At 42.0% G+C, this 17,955-nt stretch overlaps 1 protein-coding gene across 1 annotated transcript; it reads right to left on the reverse strand.

Annotated features, from left to right (window-relative positions):
* Positions 1-11,559: 11,559 nt before the first annotated feature.
* On the reverse strand, positions 11,560-16,874 carry LOC122728198 (keratin, type II cytoskeletal 6A-like). Its single transcript, XM_043966472.1, has 9 exons — positions 16,356-16,874; positions 14,842-15,056; positions 14,381-14,441; positions 14,156-14,251; positions 13,753-13,917; positions 13,337-13,462; positions 12,716-12,936; positions 12,475-12,509; positions 11,560-12,373 (listed from the first exon to the last, which is right to left on the reverse strand). The coding sequence occupies exons 1-9, from the start codon at positions 16,872-16,874 to the stop codon at positions 12,138-12,140; spliced, it is 1,674 nt and encodes a 557-aa protein (XP_043822407.1). The 3' UTR covers positions 11,560-12,137.
* Positions 16,875-17,955: the final 1,081 nt, after the last annotated feature.

Genomic DNA, 17,955 nt, shown 5'->3' on the forward strand with positions numbered 1-17,955 from the left:
CTCTCCACTGGGGTTGGCGGGAGGAGGCTGCTTCTCAGTTTCACTCCTGTTCCCAGCTCCAGAGGGTCCCAGGTGTTTTGGTTTGAGGGAAGGCCAGTTTTGTTCTTGCCTGGCCTGTTCTCTGGTCCGGAGATAACCTCAAGCCTACTTACTAAACAACCAACCAGCAAAGTTTTCTGTGGAGTGGTTCTTAGCTTCTGACCAGCCTGTGCACCTTCCCCACCTGAGCCTCCTTCATGACAGGGACCAATTTTTTTTTTGGTCTTTATTTACCCAAGGCACAGAATCTTGCATTTAAGCACTATTTATTGACTTGAATTGAATCTGTTAATGAGCGATTATCTAGATCATAGCTACTCAAACTGTAGTTTAAGAAGCCCTGATCTAGATGAGTCAAACATTTTCCAGAAGATTCAGATATGCTTGACAAGGAGACATTCCTTCAGGCCAAGTATGTTCTTTACATCAGTTTTCAATAATATCAAAAAGAGCTCCTTATAGTCAAAGCTTTGAGTCAGGAGGTTTTCTGGGTTTTGTTTGTTTGTTTGTTTTTGTTTTGTTTTGGAGAAAAGGAGGAGAGCAGAATACAAAATAATAAGAGCTAGTCTTTTGCTCCTAGAGAGTTTATAATGCCATTGTAGATGAAAAGCACCAGTACACAGGTACACATATATGCATAGAGAAAATACCTTACAAGTACTCAGATAGTCTGACAATGTCTACAGAGGGCCCAAATCTTAAGGGAGGGTGGAGTCAGAGAAATTCTCTTTTGCCTATGTGGCATTATTGGGGCTTTGTGGAAAGCATTGGATTTAGACAAGAAAGTATTAAAAGTATCATTGGACCACTGTTGGTGGAGTTGTGAAAAGATCCAGCCATTCTGGAGAGCAATTTGGAACTATGCCCAAAGGGCTATAAAACTGTGCATACCCTTTGATCCAGCAATACCACTGCTAGGTTTATAATAGAAAGATATCCTCCAAAAGACATATTTGTACAAAAAATATTTATAGCAACTCTTTTTGTGGTGGCTAAGAATTTGAAATCAAAGAAATGCCCATCAATTGGGGAATGGCTAAACAAATTGTGCTATATGATGGTGATGGAATATTATTGTGCTATAAGAAATGACAAGGATAATGATTTCATAAAGGCCTGGAAAGACTTGTATGAACTAATGTATAGTGAAGTGAGCAGAACCAGGAGAATGTTTAGCACAGAGACAGCAATATTATTTGATGAGGAACTGTGAATGACAACTGACTAATGATATAGCATACTATCCAACTCCAAAGAACTGATTTTTTTTTTTAGTGAGGCAATTGGGGTTAAGTGACTTGCTCAGGGTCACACAGCTAGTAAGTGTTAAGTGTCTGAGGTCGGATTTGAACTCAGGTACTCCTGAATCCAGGGCCGGTGCTCTATCCACTGCGCCATCTAGCTGCCCCCAAAGAACTGATTTTGAAGGAACACGGACTGAAGAGTGCTATTTTTCACTTTGTTTCATTTTTTCTTTTATTTAAGTTTTCTTACAACAAATAACTAATATGTCTTACATAATCATGCATGTCTAACCTATATCTGATTGCTTACCACCTCAGGGAGGGGGGAGGGGAAAGAGAAATAGAATTTGGAAATCAAAACTTTAAATAAAAATGTTTATTATTTGAAAATAATAATAAAAATAAAAGAGAAAAAGCATCATTGGAGGCATAGCAAGAGCATCCTGATCATCCAGCTTAATCTTTTAATTGAATCCAAAATTTGCGATGCTCCAAAACTTCCTGAGAAGAAGCAGCCAAGCAGGGAATCTGTCGAGAAAGGAAGGAGAAATGTTTCCTCTTTTGGAGAGGAGAGAGAAGCTCTTTTGCTGGGCATATCCCCTGGGTGGGGATGGATAGGCTCTCTGTTACCAGTTGTAGCACAATCCCTAGAAATCCCTGCATGGTAAATGCAGACATGTAGCAGCAACAGCCCACAGATGGTTCCGGTTAGGTGGGCTGGGTGATACTGCCTTAGCCTGGAGAAACTCCTGACACCATCCTATTGGCTTGTTATCATGTAGGGAGAGTTAGCTGTCTCTGGGGGTTGGGGTGTGTGTCACTGTGTGAAGAAATCACCACTAAAAGAGGTATTCTCATCCCCATATTTGGCTCGAGCACTTTCTCAGACAGTATTTCATGAACTCTGACAACCCCTGTGTTTTATCTCCAACTTGATTCTCCAGTAATAACTGTCATTTATACAGAACTATAAAGTTTACAAAATTCTTGACATACATTATGTCATTTGTGCCTCACCTCAGCCCCAAGACAGGTACTTACAGGTTGATTTTCACTTTACAGATGAGAGAATTGAGGTTCAGAAAGGTCACATAGCTACTAAATGTAAAAGGTAAGTTTTACCTGACTCTTCCTGAGTCCATGTGCAGCCAGCACTCTGTCCACTATATCAAAAGTCGATCCCCTGCCTCAACTTTCACCTCCAGATCAAAAAAATGTTTCTGCTGTGGACCTTCAAGCAAGATGGGATCCCCCCTCCAAAAAAGGTTGAAAAAATGAATATGGTGACACACCATTGGGCAGTTTAAGGGTTTGGGTCATTGCTACTCTGCCCACCTCCATTCTCTCCTGGAAAAGGACAAAATGGGTGACCTTGGGCAAGTTGCCTCACCAAAAAAAAGAAAAGAAAAGCACAAAATGGGAAAGTAATCCCACCAACTGCTAGGAAAATATCCCATAGCTTTCTGGCAATAGTGGAGGGAGGGTAAGATAAAACCTCCTATCAATCAGCCCTATCCATCTAGCTCTTCCCAAATCTGCCTCCCATTCCAGGCAATTTTTCCCCAACTCCTCTTCTTCCCATGACTGCTCCTAACTTTCTCATGCCTTATTCAAGCTGTTCCCAAATTCAAGAAGTTATACATCTACCACAACCACTCTTTCTTATTCTCTGTACCACTTCCTACCCCTTTCCTCTAAGCAGTGGACCTTACCTTTCATTTTACCAAGAAAACTGAGGTGATCCCCTATGAGTTCTACATCTAGCTCTCTTATTCCTTGCCTCAGAACCCAGCTAATTATTCATCATTCCCTCTTCCTTTGTCTCAGTCACTAATGAAGAGGTGGTCCAGAATTCTTGCCTAAGCCAACTATTCTACTTGTGTCCTTGACTTTAGACTTTCTTCCAAATGACTGATTTGTGAGAGCAGCAGTTCTTGAGGATGGACGATTATGAGGAGCATCACCCCATAAAACAGAAGGAAACAGTGAAGGGTCATTTAAAGAAAGATTGGTAAGAGATCCAACTGAGAAAACCTCAAGGACATTTAAAGTTAAAAAAAACAACAACAACAAAGGAGGATGACAAAGAAGAAAAGTATCTGAAGTTGTTTTTAGTTGCAGATTACTTTCACTATGAAGGAGAGTAGAGGTAATACTCTTAGATGTGAACACAAAGACAGCTATGCCATAGAACCGGTATAAATAGCACCAAAGAGAACAAAGATGGGAGAAGCAGCTACATGACAGCAAGCATACATAAGGGGCATTGTTGGGAGTAAAATTCAACAAAGGTAGACTAAGGTACATACCTCTGAATAAGATAACATTTTATTAATAGGGCACAAACCTTCCAATAAGATGAGTCTAATGACTGTCTAAGTTAGCCAAAAGATCCCAAAAATAGTGACTCAATTCCCATTTTTTTTTGCAGGGCAATGAGGGTTAAGTGACTAGCCCAGGGTCACACAGCTAGTAAGTGTCAAGTGTCTGAGGTCATATTTGAACTCAAGTCCTCTTGAATCCAGGGCCGGTGCTTTATCCACTGCACCACCTAGCTGCCCCTACTCAGTTCCTTTTTATAAGATTAGAACAAAGAACAGAACAGGGTAGGTGGGGAAATAATACAATTGGTTATAGGGTTGGTGACATAGAGTTAAGGACAATATTATTGGTTACATAGCTGAGGCATGGAGAACAACATGATTGGTTGGAAGTTGAGAGTGAGTAGCTAGCAACAACCCATTCCCTCCCTCCTGTGACTAGGCTGTGTTCATTGTTTGAGTCCACCTGCAAGGATAGGGAACCAGACTTCTTCGGATAGCAAATCAGACATCCTTGAAGGATAGCTTGATGGCATAAAGATACCAGACCAGACTTCCTAGTGTCCACTTGCATTCCCCAAGGATAGCAGCTTTCTTTGACACAAGAATAGCAAGAGAACTGGATTGCTAAATTTAACTCATTATATACCAGCTGAATTTTTGAACTAAATTCAGAGACAAAGAACCATGACTTAGGCAGTTACAGGACAAAATCAATTAACTGTTAAGAAAATTTAAAATGAGAGGTGTCATGGTTGTGAGGGTACTGAGGGATTTGAAAGAGGAAAATGTGAATACAAGGTATTCAAAAGATGGGAAGACACTAAAATCATGGGGGGCGGGGGGAATCTTATATCACCATGTGAGATAGTATATAGTAGGAGAAGAAAAGAGGGCCCAGGTCAGAACTTTGTGGAATATCCATGGTTAGGTTATGACCTAAAGATTGAGAAAAGGAGACTTGTGGAGTGGTCACATAGTTAGGAAGAGAACCAGGAGGGAATAATGCCCCAGAACTCAGATCGAAGGGAGTATCAAGGAGGGGAAAGTGAGAAACAGTGACAAAGGCTACTGAGAGGTCATTACAGGACAAGGATTGAGAAAAGATCATTATCTTATATCTATAATATCTGTAAAGCACTTAGCTCAGTGTCTGGTGTCTAGTAGGTTTAATAAACGCCTGTCTGTTCCTTCCTTTTCCCTCTCAACATCAGAAAAACCGAATAAGGCCTCCAGCACATTGGATGGATGTCCTGTGTCTAAACTGTGAGGAAAGAACAAGATTTGTGTCAGAGGAGGTGATATATATGGGAGGTAACATACAAATGAAGTATTTGAATAAATGTCCATTTGAATACTTTTTAGTGACTAGCTCTATCTATGCTAGATGCCATAGGGACCACAAAGGGATGATTTGCTACAATCCTTGACTCTCAAGTTGCTAAATAATTCTGGAGGCAAACATAAGCGTGGTGTGTGAAACAATTAGAGAATAACTGAACATAATAAAGAATTCATGGGAATGGGTGGAGAGTGGAGCACGGGATCATAGACTCGGAGCTACATGGTACCTCTCAGAACCTAAGCAAATTCTCTCTTTTTGGATATGAGGAAACTTATGTCCAAGGGTTTAGAGATTTACCAGAGACAATAGATAATAATATAGATAATAAGTAGAAAAGCCAGGCTCTGAAGCCAGGCCATCTGACTACAGAGAGCCTGTTGTCTTGTTTCATTTTGGTTTTGTGAATGTGCAATGTGATTTTTTTTTTAGATTCTAGAAGTGCATAGCAAGGAGAGGTATTCTAGATTCATGCCAGGAGAGCTGACCCGGACTGTTGCATCTGCCATGGAGAATCCTTAAAGTAGAAATCAAGACCTATTTGTTCATTAAATCCATCATCCACATTGACCATGTAAAGAAAAAAACTCATTTGAATGTTTCTAATCAGTGTCTATTGACACTCCAAGGGATTAAATATCAAGTGCGGTTGAGTTTTTCCATTTTCCTAATATTGTTGGATATCAGGTAAGCTGTGGTTTGAGGAAGCTCTGGCCTCCTTGCTCTGGAATATATTTAGTTCAAAGTCACAGACTGGAGTAGAATCAACAAGTTTTGGTAATCATGGTGATGATGGTTATGTGATGGTGATGGTGACAATCTGACAATGGCCAATACAATGACAATGATGTTGGAGAAAATGGAGTATTTTGTCATCAAGACCCAGGGTCACAAAAGAAATCCTTAAGCAGGGTCTGAAAACATTTGTGCTCAGTTTTATTGAAACTATTGCATCCAAACCCCTTTAAGCTTCTTGTGGGCTGATACCGTTTTGTTTTTGTATCTTTGCATCTCTTTGGCTAGCTCAGTATCCTTCACAAAGTAGATGCATAATGATTTGTTGGATTGGGTTAAACTCCAATTATATATGAGTCTGACTCTTCATTTTACAAAAGGACTAGCCTAAGAATTTACCTAGTTAGCTAACTCTTCTACTGCATTTAAATAATGGATTAATTAATTTTTTTGTGGGGCAATGAGGGTTAAGTGACTTGCCCAGGGTCACACAGCTAGTACGTGTCAAGTGTCTGAGGCTGGATTTGAACTCGAGTCCTCCTGAATCCAGGGCCGGTGCTGTATCCGAATGGATTAATGTATAAACGTTTTTGTTGTTGTTGTTGTTGTTGTTTTTTTTTTTTTACAGAACAGGCAAAAATCATAGACTCTAAGAAGAGTTGGGAAAGATCGCAGAGGCCAGTGAGTGCAGTCCCCTGGTAACATGTATTGCTCAAGACAAAAATATGTCTCTAGAGTGGGGTCCAATTATCTCTACAATCAGCAAGGTAGCTCCTAAAGCAGGAAATCAGTAGGGATAAAATCTTGCTTTTTCCTACCAACTTGAAAAAAATGCAAAACATTCTACAATCACATGTCTTGCCGGAAAGTTACATTATGGGAATTTCTTCAATGTGTTGTGATATTTTGTTCAAAGGAAAGTCCTTTTTAAAGGCAATGTTTAGAAATCCTTTTTTCTCTGCTGTTGATCATGAGTTTGTTAAGGAAGGCTCAAAAAATTTGGATGAGATCCAGAAGCAACAAGGAAAATAACAAAAGGGTTGAGAAAGAGGCATCATGAGCAAAGGTGTAAGGAATTAGATTGAGTAGATTTAAAGAAGGCTAGATGTGGGAGGGAGTGATGACAAGAGGCAGGGTAGAATCAATGAATAAGCCCCTTCCAGTCTATAAAAGGCTAACCTTCTGAGCTTCTCTTTTCCATTTCTGCCAGGGAATGGATTTATCTTCCTCAGGAAGAATTCAGGTTAAAGAATAAGAAAAACTTCCCAGCTTGAAATGTTTGTGAGACAGGGGAATTGGGGAAGTCAGGTTGAAGGACACTTTCTTTAGTTCCTGAGATGGGATGATCCAAACTGGCTCATTCTGGGATGTTCTGGGATGGCCATTTTATTGCCTCATTGGAAAAGTACCCAATTGGCTGGTTTAAGAAGCATTCCAAAAACCCAGGCCTATTCATCAGGCTTGCACTTTAGCGGGTGTGTGGATAAATTCCCTAGCAAGCACAAGAGAGAAGTATAGCCAACTGATGATGTTGTCTCAATGTCATCTTGAATTGAATGGCAGGACAGTGCTCTTGTTGGAGAAGAGCAGAACAGAACAAAGCAGAGGAGAGGAGAAGAAAGGAAAAGAGAGGAGAGGTCAATTAAAAACTGGCTCAAAATTTCCATTCTCTCTTGCAGGTGGTGTTTCCTGCTTAACTCTCTCCGTCCAAATCTGATTGCCTCTGACTCTTCCATTCATTCTTCATTCTTTCATTAACTATTTTTCCAGTTGGACTTAGAGTTTTCCATTCTTTTACACTTGCTCTGAGTCATAAGCTGAGTATTTTATCTTCATCAAAGTGAGGACCTTCCAAGGGCAGAGACTGTTACTAGACCCAATTCAACATGTATTTGTTGAGTACTTAGCACCTTCTGGGTCTCCCCCTATTGTTCAGGACAAGGTTCTACACACAGAAAGTCTTATACTATGTTGCTGACTGAATGACTTTCAGGTTGCATTAGAAGTATATATTAACTACCTGAATACAATAATGTGAATAACTGGCAAAGTTTCAAAACAGTTATCTAGATTCTAAACCAATGTCCTTTTGGCGCTAGTGTGTACACATGCCAAACTCAGTTAGTAAGCTTGCCATCCTCTGGATTAAGTGAAGGTCCCTGAGGAATGAAGAGTTGAAGTGGGAGTGTTGTTGTTGTTGTTGTTTGTCCTTCTTTCTTGAAGAGGACCATGACATCAGGGCAATGTCATGACGTGCAGTGAATTAGATTTAAATAAGGGAGGCCTGTGCAAGGTCACCAACATCACTCTCTCCTCCAGAGCCATCTGGCTCCAATGGCAAGAGATATACACCTAGATACCCAAGTGGGAATATAGAGCTGAAAAGGATAGTTGGGAAAGGCTCCCTATAAAAGTAGAGGATAAAGTAGAATTTGTGAGGAGAAGCAGAACTGATCTATGAAGACAGGAGAGACTGTGTCAAACTGGAGAAGAGACTTATCCTTCTTTTCCTATGGCCAAAACCCCTTCGTCCCAACTTCCAAAACAGTGCCTTATAAACAAAGTAGACACTTCATAAGTTGTTGTTGAATATTCAGTGAAGACTGAATTGTTGGCTGTACTTGCCCAAGGAGGGTAGTGACATCACTCATTGACATTATAGTCAACTCTACCTGACTCAAGGCAGATGATCCAGTTAGGTGATATACCCTCTGTCCTACTTCTCAACTTTTGATATCCCTCTTCACTAGAAGCTCCACAAGAGGGCAAACTAAGGAAGGGAGAGGTTGAAGAAAACTCAGCTCAGACCTTTCTCTTTCACATCAGCAACTATAGCCAAAGCTAGATGGGGGAGGTTGTTGGATTATTGGAATATAGATTTAAATCTGAAAGGAACCTTTGGACATCATAGACACTAACCCAGGTCTTCTGTTTCCAAGTCCAGCTGGTGGACTCTTTCTACTTCATCACTGTCTTTTAAATCCAAATCTTTTTCTCATCCACAACTCCCTGGAACATATGGGAATTAAACTTGAATAGATTCCCAGATTCCAAATGTAGGGAATTGCTCAGAATCCTTTGGAAATCCAACATTAGCATTTTTTTCATTTTTAAATATTCTTTTCTAATTTTAAAATTTCATTTTCAACAGACACAAGCATTTTAATAAATGAAGAAAAACAGGAAAAAGAATTGTATATGAAACTGTGAACTTCTGTTACATTCATTCCTAAAGGATGTCAGAGGCTAGGGATGTGAATAGCAAACCTGTAGCTATGGCAACAAACTTCAAGACATAAGATCAGGGTGACCAAGCCCCGCCTCTCCCCCCCCCCCCCCCCCCCCGCCCCTTTCTCTTTTAGTTCTTGAAGACTGACCTTGATTATGTGAGTATTATGTGTCATTCAAGGTATCTGAACGCTGTTAGGTGGTAGTGAAACCTATAAAATGACCTAAGAGCTGCGTTTGTTCCCTTAGGCAGTGGTAAGGCATAGACAGAATTCAAAATACTTTCACCTGGGGAAAGAAAAAAATTGAGTTTAATAAACGAGGTTGGAAGATAAAAAAGTTATGTGATTTCGGGGCAGCTAGGTGGCGCAGTGGATAAAGCACTGGCCTTGGATTCAGGATGACCTGAGTTCAAATCCAGCCTCATACACTTGACACTTAACTAGCTGTGTGACCCTGGGCAAGTCACTTAACCCTCCGTGCCCTCCCCCCCCCCCAAAAAAAAATTATGTGATTTCTCTAAGATCACAGCTAGCAAGTGGAAGAGTTAGGATGTTAATTCAGTTCTTAAGACTCCAAATCCAGAGTTCTTTCTAGTATAGAACACTGTTGTTTTTTAAGCAGATGTGGAAACTGAGGTTCGGAAAGGAGGAGTCACTTGCCCAAGATCACATGGCTAAGAAGTGGGAGATCTAGCAATGAGGGTGGTATTCAATATTTGAACTTAAAATTCAAATTTTAAGTGTAAATATTTAAATTTTTAAAATATTTTAAAACCTATCATGAAGGACAGAGATGAGAACTGCTCTTTGATTCTCCAGAGGACAGAATCAGGAACAATCAGTGAAAGTTTCAGAGAGATAGATTTAGGGTTGAGGTAAGGAAAAAAAAAACAACACTCCTGATTAGAACTATCCCAAAGTGGAATGAACTGTCTTGAAAGGTCATAGGATCAGAAATTGAGACTTACATGGCACTTTAGAGATCATAGAATCCAAGCCCCTCATTTTACAGATGAGAAAACTAAAGAAAACTGCAGCTCTACCTAGCAGAGATTCAAAGGCAGGTTCTCTGACTCCAAACTGAATGTTCTTTCCATGGTTCCATACTGATTGCTTTCTCCATTCTGAAGGTCTTTAAGCAAGGGTGGGAATACTCCTTATCAGATATGGCATAGAGGGGATTATTGTCCATTGGAATTGGCATTGGAATTGATATCGGTGTTGCCATTGGAATTGATAGCTTTGAGGTGCCTTCCAGACCTGACATCTTGTGGTAACTCCTACTCCATGTTGAAGAGGACTTTAGAGGAGAGAGATTGGGGACTTGCAAAGGGTGATGAGAGATTTCACTTAACTCTCCAGTGCCCCCATACAAATGTACAGGACTATAACTTGCAGAACAAGTGTCTATCAGCACTGGTAGAGAGAGGGTTTTTTCACTGGGAGTTCTTTACCAGTGAAATCACAGCTCTAGGGGGGCAACTAGGCACAGTGGATAGAGCACTGGCTCTGGATTTAGGAGGACCTGAGTTCAAATCCGGCCTCAGACACTTGACACTTACTAGCTATGTGACCCTGGGCAAGTCACTTAACCCTCATTACCCTGCAAAAAAAGTCACAGCTCAGGGAAAAAAAAACCTAAAAGAAAAGAAATCCTAGCTACAAGAAGCCCAAGTGTTAGAGTTGGGAGGCAGGGTGGAAGCACTGTCCCCTGGTAGAGGGATAAGTGGAACTATAACCCCCTCCAGTTTGGGGGAAGAAGGTGATCAAAACTGGGCAGCATGGACATAGCAATCTTTATTTATTTATTTATTTATTTATTTATTTATTTATTTATTCATTCATTCATTCATTCATTCATTTATTCATTTATTTATTTATTTATTTATTCATTCATTCATTTATTTATTTATTTATTTGTTTGTTTATTTATTTATTTATTTATTTATTTTTGCAGGTCAATGAGGGTTAAGTGTCTTGCCCAGGGTCATACAGCTAATAAGAGTCAAGTGTCTGAGGTGGGATTTGAACTCACATGCTCCTGAATCCAGGGCTGGTGTTTTATCAAATGCACCACCTAGCTGCCCCCTAAGTACACAGCAATCTGAAACAGGGTGGCTGGGGGCAGCAGTTGCTCTACTTGGGGGCACATATCCACCATGTGAGGCAAACTATAAGGGAGGACAGTCATTCCCTGGATGTCTTGTTTTGGGGTAGAAGCCCACTCTCTAGATGTGGAAGAAGTCTGTCCCCTAAGTGTCAATACTTCATGGCAAAGGCCCATTAGCCCCATGCTGGCAGCAAATCTTATAGAAAGTTTGACTAGAGCAGGGGTTTATAACCCTTTTTTGTATGGAAGTTTGATAAACCTTCCTCAGAATATCATTTTTAAATGAATAACTTTTAAATACATAGGATTTCAAAGGAAGCCAATTATATTGAAATAGTTATAAAATATTTAAATAAAACAAATTCATGTTCCCCCCACCCCGAAATCTGTCTATTGACCCTTGAGGACCAGAATTCCTGGACTAGAGTCTTCTCTGAGTGAGAGGATAGAGATTTTTAAAAGTTTGACAACCACCAATTTAGTACAAAGGCAACTCCAGACAATATCAGTACATATTATAAATCTGCTTTATTAGACAAGTATAAGAGGTGGAAGGGACCAAAGAAATATGCCACAGGGATACAGTTTCAGTATTCTATCTGCCTCTATCATCACCTCTGCCTTCAGGGACACTGCAAGAAAACATCAGCACCACTTCTTTTTGAGCACATAGAGATGTGCAGTTCGGGATGGCCAGCTGAAAGGGGCCAAGTACGCAATGCTTCTTTCAGGCCCTAAGTGAGTGTCTGTTCTTAAAAAGACCACTTAGGCATTTTTCCAAGGCCTCAAACTTAGAAACTTATAGACAATAGGTGGATATTCTGATAGCTAGACAGGAGGGTCATCTAGAACTTGTGTGACCTTGCCCACTGATATTCTCAACAATTTTATTATTGGAAGTTCACACTCAATTAATATAATTCAGTGGGTGAAAATGTGGCATTTAAAATCTTGGACCCAACCCTGAGTGCAAGAAAAGACCAAAGGTTGGGAGTGGGTGTCTAGAAACCAACCCTAACATCTGCAGGAGCCAGAAGGATAGCACCCTTGATGCTAAGGGTTAGGAACAGGAGAAAGAGCTTGAGGCATTCCGGAGCCAAGGATCTGGTAGACACGTTAGTGCTTGTAGCTCTTCCTGCTGGAAGATGTGCTCGTGGTGTACTTTACACTGGTGCTGCTGCCTCTCCCACTGCTGCTGCTGAAGCCACCTCCAACGCTGAGCCCTCCTCCCATGTTGTAGCTGCCGCCACTACCATAGGAATAACCACTTCCTCCACCCACACCAAAACCACTGCCAGAGCCGATACCGCTGCCACTGCCGTACCCACTGGAGACTGTGGAGCTCACGACAGCTGTGGAAGGAATGGAAAAAAATACAAATTGAGACCCCACTAAGTCAGAAAGTTACGGAGAAGCAAAAGCAGAAGTGAGGAGAACAATTAAAGGTACTTACAGATATTGACTGGTCCAACACCCTCTCCACTCAGTCTGTGTGGGAAGAAAACCAAAGATTATTTTTCAGAAGACTGAACTCACAACAAAGTGGCATGATCCCAGAAGTTTCCCCAGTGGCCCAGAGGGTAACCAATTCACTCTGCGTTTTCTCAAAAAGAGCTCCATGTTCCTGAGGTTCTGCTCAGTGCCTGGATGCCTGAGGTGACCCACTGCCCAAACCCCAGAGAACAAGTACCCACCTGCATTCCTCTCCCTCCAGCAACTTCCTGTAGGTGGCGATCTCAATGTCCAGCGCCAGTTTGACGTTCATCAGCTCCTGGTATTCCCGTAGCTGGCGGGCCATGTCCTGTTTGGCCCTCTGCAGGGCAGCTTCCAGCTCTTCCAATTTAGTCCTGGCATCCTTGAGGGCCATCTCACCCTTCTGCTCGGCTTCAGCAATGGCATTCTGTAGGTTAGCACACTGCAGGGAAAGAAAGGGATCTTACTTTTTCTTCCTTTCTATTGGGATGGAGGCTTATGGCACAAAACAATTAGGAAAGCAGCTGGAAATCATCAATCCCAGCTCTTCTCCCTACCACCGGTCCTTGTTATTAGCAAGCCCTAATTTAATGCTGTTCTGTGTTAGTCACGTTAAAAGTGGAAATGAATGGCAACTGGTGGGAGATGGGCCAGGCATAGTAAAGACAGGGCTTTAGAATAAAGAGGCTCATTAATCGCTGGAGTCATATGGGTAAATTAGTTGTGAGGAAAGAGCTTGGTAGCTCCTACCATGCTATATAGACTGAGTTATCATGGTAACAATGATGAAGATGTCCAGAAAGGAAGTGCAGTTGTGGCCCAGAAAAATGGCTAGAGCCTACCTGCTTCTTGACGTTATCGATCTCAGATCTCAGCCTTTGGATCATTCTGTTCATTTCAGAGATCTCGTGCTTGGTGTTGCGGAGGTCATCCCCATGGCGGCCAGCTGTGATCTGCAGTTCCTCGTACTAATGGGACAGAAAAAGGAAGAGACAGAGATAAGATAGCATCAGCATCACACCCAAAATGCTTCCCAAATTGTCTCCGTGTTTCTCCGTGGGATTCTCTCTAAATGTTCTCTAGGACACTTTCAGCTTATACTTCATAATCCAGCTATTAGGGTGGGTGGTTTTTCATATCACAATGTTCTATTTCTCAAATGAAGAAGGGGGTGGGACAGGACTCTAAGCTGCCCTCAGCATTCTGGCAGGTTAGGATGGGGATTACAAACAGCCCAGCTACTGCCCCCTTATCTCACCTTGGTCTGGTACCAGGACTCAGCCTCAGCCCTGCTCCTCTGAGCAATATCTTCATACTGAGCCTTGACTTCAGCAATGATGCTATTCAGATCCAGAGAGCGGTTGTTGTCCATGGACAGAATAACAGAGGTGTCAGAGATGTGGGTTTGCATCTGGGACAGTTCCTGGAGGACAGAGACAAACAGTTGTATCATTTCTAGTCAGTATGAAACATTCTCAGGGGATCTGAGAATTCTCCAATAGGTCCCCTACCCCAAACCTTTATTGGGTGAAGTTTCAGAACCTAATGTATTTGAGATACCAGGATTAAAGTTTTACTCATTGAATATTAAGAATGCTTCCTTTGGCACCTCTTCCATTAAAAAAAAACAACTTTTTGGAGAATAAAGGTAGAATTCTTACTGCTTCATATAAGACTTTGAGGAAGCTGATCTCATCTTGGAGAGAGTCTGCGTTGGCCTGCAATTCAACCTTATTCATGTAGGCAGCATCGACATCCTGGATGGGGAAAACAGAATGAAAAATCAGTTAATGGGAGCTCCTTTCTCCTACAGTCAAACCCAGAATGTTTACTTGGGCACAGACTTCCTCCTTCTGCAGCCTGTCCCCTAGAATCAATCAACTCACCTTCTTTAGTGTCACAAATTCATTCTCTGCTGCTGTGCGCTTGTTAATTTCATCTTCAAACCTGGGTAGAAGAAGTAAGGAAATATGGTTGAGCCAATGACCAATAAGGCAGGAGGAAACCAGCCTCAAATCCAAGGTCTCCCACAAAATGAACTCTTCCCATGTGGACCATGAGTCTCCTTTCATTGATATGGACAGGTGAACTCACACAGGGCATGCTAGGACATTTAGGAGATGGAGTTGTGATCTCTGAACTTCTTTACTACTCTACCACCCTCATTTTGTCCTCTCGGGGATGCTATGGAACAATATGAGGTATTTCCCTCCTCTATGAATCTTTTGTGATCCGGACACTGGGAGTTTCCTCCTTCTTCCTGGTCTTCATCCTTCAGGGAACTGACTCCCACACTTTTTCTCTTGGCTAATGTAGCCCTTGTCTTGTGCAATCAGCTCTCACTTACTTGTTCTTAGAGTCCTCCACTTGATCTTGCATGTTTCTCAGCTCAGCATCCAGAAAACTTTTCTCACTTATGATTTTGTCCAGTTGTCCCCTGAGTTGGCTAATATAGGTCTCAAACAATGGTTCCAAATTTTGCTTCACAGTCTTGGTGCCCTGCTCTTGGAGCAGTGTCCATTTGGTATCCAAAACTTTGTTTTGTTGTTCAAGAAATCGCACCTGGAGAACAGAGGAGAAAGTCAGTCCCATAAAGCATTTCCTGAGCTGGTGGAAGTCAGTAGAAGAAGACAATAATGTCATCAATGGTTGCATGACCTTTCCCAAATTCTAGCAGGCCAGCAAACCCTTGTGGTGTTGTATTGTGAAAAGAGGTTTTGACCATGGCAATTCTCTACTCAGATTATACTGGTAACCCCTCATTTTACTGTGGGGGTCACTTAGTCACCAACTCTATCAACAGATTTAAATATCTCTCCTTTACCTCATCACTTTAGTTTTCTAGCTGTAATTGAATTTAAGAAGACAATTTATCCACCAGGGTACAAAGCTGGTCCTAGAATCTTTTTTTTTTAGTGAGGCAATTGCGGTTAAGTGACTTGCCCAGGGTCACACAGCTAGTAAGTTTTAAGTGTCTGAGGCCAGATTTGAACTCAGGTACTCCTGACTCCAGGGCTGGTGCTCTATCCACTACACCACTTAGCTGCCCCCTGGTCCTAGAATCTTAATGTTAGAAGTAACTTTAGAGGACAGCTAGTCACACCTCCCACCCAATGCAGGAATCCCTTATATAGAACCCTTTTAGGCCTCTGATTGAAAGCAATAGTTATTTCAGTTCATTTCTATGTTTTGAAAGTGTCCAAGAATTTGTTGCCCTTCCCATCATGATGATGCTCGAGTGAATTGAAAATATCTTTTGTTTTACATGTATCCTCTTATAATAGGATAGGAGTGATCATAGCCTTAAAGGTGAAAGGAATCTTAGCAGTCCTCCAATGCAATCCCCTCCTTTTATAGCTGGGGATCCTGAGACTCAAAAAGAATGTCTTGCCTAAGATCACACAACAGGTTATACATAATAGAACTTGGATTCAAATGCTGGTCCTCTGACTCCCAGTTGGGTTTGAAGTTTCTCTGTACCATGCTGCCTTACTATGCAATGGGAGCTCAATTATTATTGGCTCACAATAAAAATTTCTCACCACTCCCTCTCATATTCCAGCAATGAAAGAACAATCCGTATTTTAACTTGTCCTTCCCACGTGGGTTCTTGACAGCTGAGAATTCTCTCCATCCATAAAGAAGAGGAAATGTTTCGAAGAAATTGAACAACTTAGGCATGTTGTTATCCCTTTCAGTAATCATCTGTTGGGCAAGCTTCCCAAAGCAAAGAGAATTTGAGTCTCTCTCTTCTCTCTCATTCCCAAGTCCCTCTCTGTCATCAAGTTAAGTACAAAGAGCTAGCCACTGATTTTCAGGAAACTCTGAAATACCGATGGTGGAAATATCTTTGTGTCTTACCTTGTCAATGAAGGAAGCAAACTTGTTGTTGAGGGTCTTGATCTGCTCCCTCTCTTCAGTCCTCACCCTCTGGATAGTGGGGTCAATTTGCAGGTTGAGGGGAGTCAGAAGACTCTGGTTGATAGTGACTTCTTGGATGCCACCAGGTGGGCAGACAGGAAACCCAGCTCCTCCATAGCCTCCACCAAAGCCAGCTCCACCACCAAATCCAAAGCCACCACTGACTCCACTGCTGTAACCAAATCCACCTCCCACTCTTCCACCATATCCACTCTGGAATCCACCTCTGCTCCCTGCGATGGAGATCCTCTTGGACCCCCCTAGGTTGTAAAGGCTTCGGCTGCCAAAACCAGCTCCCCCAGAGACTCCACAAGCCCTTCCAAAGCCACCACTGCCCCCGGAACGGCACACAGACATAGAGCTGAAGCCTGACCGGGCGATGCCAGGGATGATGGCGGAGTTAGCACTGAAGCCACTCCGGCCGCTTCTTTGAATCCTGACTGAAGACTGACAAGACATGATAGTAGCTTGGTTTTGCTCAAAAATGAGGAGGCTGAAGAAAGGAAGTTAAAGGTAAAGAGGGCCAGAGGAGAGGAGAAGGACTGTGTGAGACTGAGAGCCTAGCAGTGGCTTTATATATTGAGCAAATAGGGTTGGGTCAGTGCACGAAGATGAACTTGCAGGTGGGGAAGGGCTGGGCTTTACAAATAGTGAGATCACTCCCACCTTGCTGGAAAAGGTATGAAAGACCAAGATTGCTTTTTTGGCTTCCGTTAGTCATAGAGAAATTCTCTAGCCTTCCAGCCTTAACTTGATCCAGAGACAATAAAGGCAGTATGCAAATTCACTGAAGTCATCTGCGAGTCATGTTTCTAAACAAAGGAGACAAGGAGCTGATCTGTGGTAATTCTGCTCTCCTTTGCTTACTCAGATGGGTCCCCCCAAGTCTCTCCCTCTACCAGCACCACCCTCCACCCAAGTAGGGTGGGACTTTGCCATAGGGTAGTTAGGCATTTACTCAGTGGTTAATGTGTGTGTGTGTGTGTGTGTGTGTGTGTGTGTGTGTTTCTAGGGAGGCAAAGAAAGCCACTGTCTCACCTGTTCCTATAATTTCTTCTTAACATCCTGGGGATTTTACTTTGGTAGAGAGAGGCATTACACCTTTCAGGGGAGAGAGAGAGAGAGAGGGGACACAGTTTGCTGATGCCTGACAGCAATGGAGCCCTCCACCCACTGTCAGCAGGTCTTTAGGGAACTTTTTTGAGAGAAAAGACATAACCTGAACTGTGATTCTCTTCCCTACTGACCTGGTATTTAAGTATTATCATGTGGAGTGCATTCTGCCTTAACATTTTGCTGGAATGATATTCCATGTACAATACTAGGTATATACAAGGTAACTAAGGGGGGAAAAGATCACTAACAGTTCTAAGATGTCTTTTTCTCCAGTAGAATATGAACCCTTTAAGAGAAAGATCAGGTTTTGGGGTTCCTTTTTTCTGAGTATTTCCAGTGCCTAGACTACAGTTCCTGACTTTTTGGAGTGGATGTTGTCCATTGTTCTTTACACCTGACTCCCTGGGACCTTAGCTTTTTTGTT

Source organism: Dromiciops gliroides, chromosome 5 (assembly GCF_019393635.1).
Source record: "Dromiciops gliroides isolate mDroGli1 chromosome 5, mDroGli1.pri, whole genome shotgun sequence".
In the NCBI taxonomy this organism is placed as follows: Eukaryota; Metazoa; Chordata; class Mammalia; order Microbiotheria; family Microbiotheriidae; genus Dromiciops; species Dromiciops gliroides.

Excerpts from the sequence above, each read along its gene's own strand:
- LOC122728198 (XM_043966472.1), bottom strand. The coding sequence starts at position 16,874 with ATGTCTTGTCAGTCTTCAGTCAGGATTCAAAGAAGCGGCCGGAGTGGC. Across the intron at positions 12,937-13,336 it reads TCGATAACGTCAAGAAGCAG|TGTGCTAACCTACAGAATGC; the intron begins GTAGGCTCTAGC and ends CTTTCCCTGCAG. Across the intron at positions 12,510-12,715 it reads CTGGAGGGAGAGGAATGCAG|ACTGAGTGGAGAGGGTGTTG; the intron begins GTGGGTACTTGT and ends CTTCCCACACAG.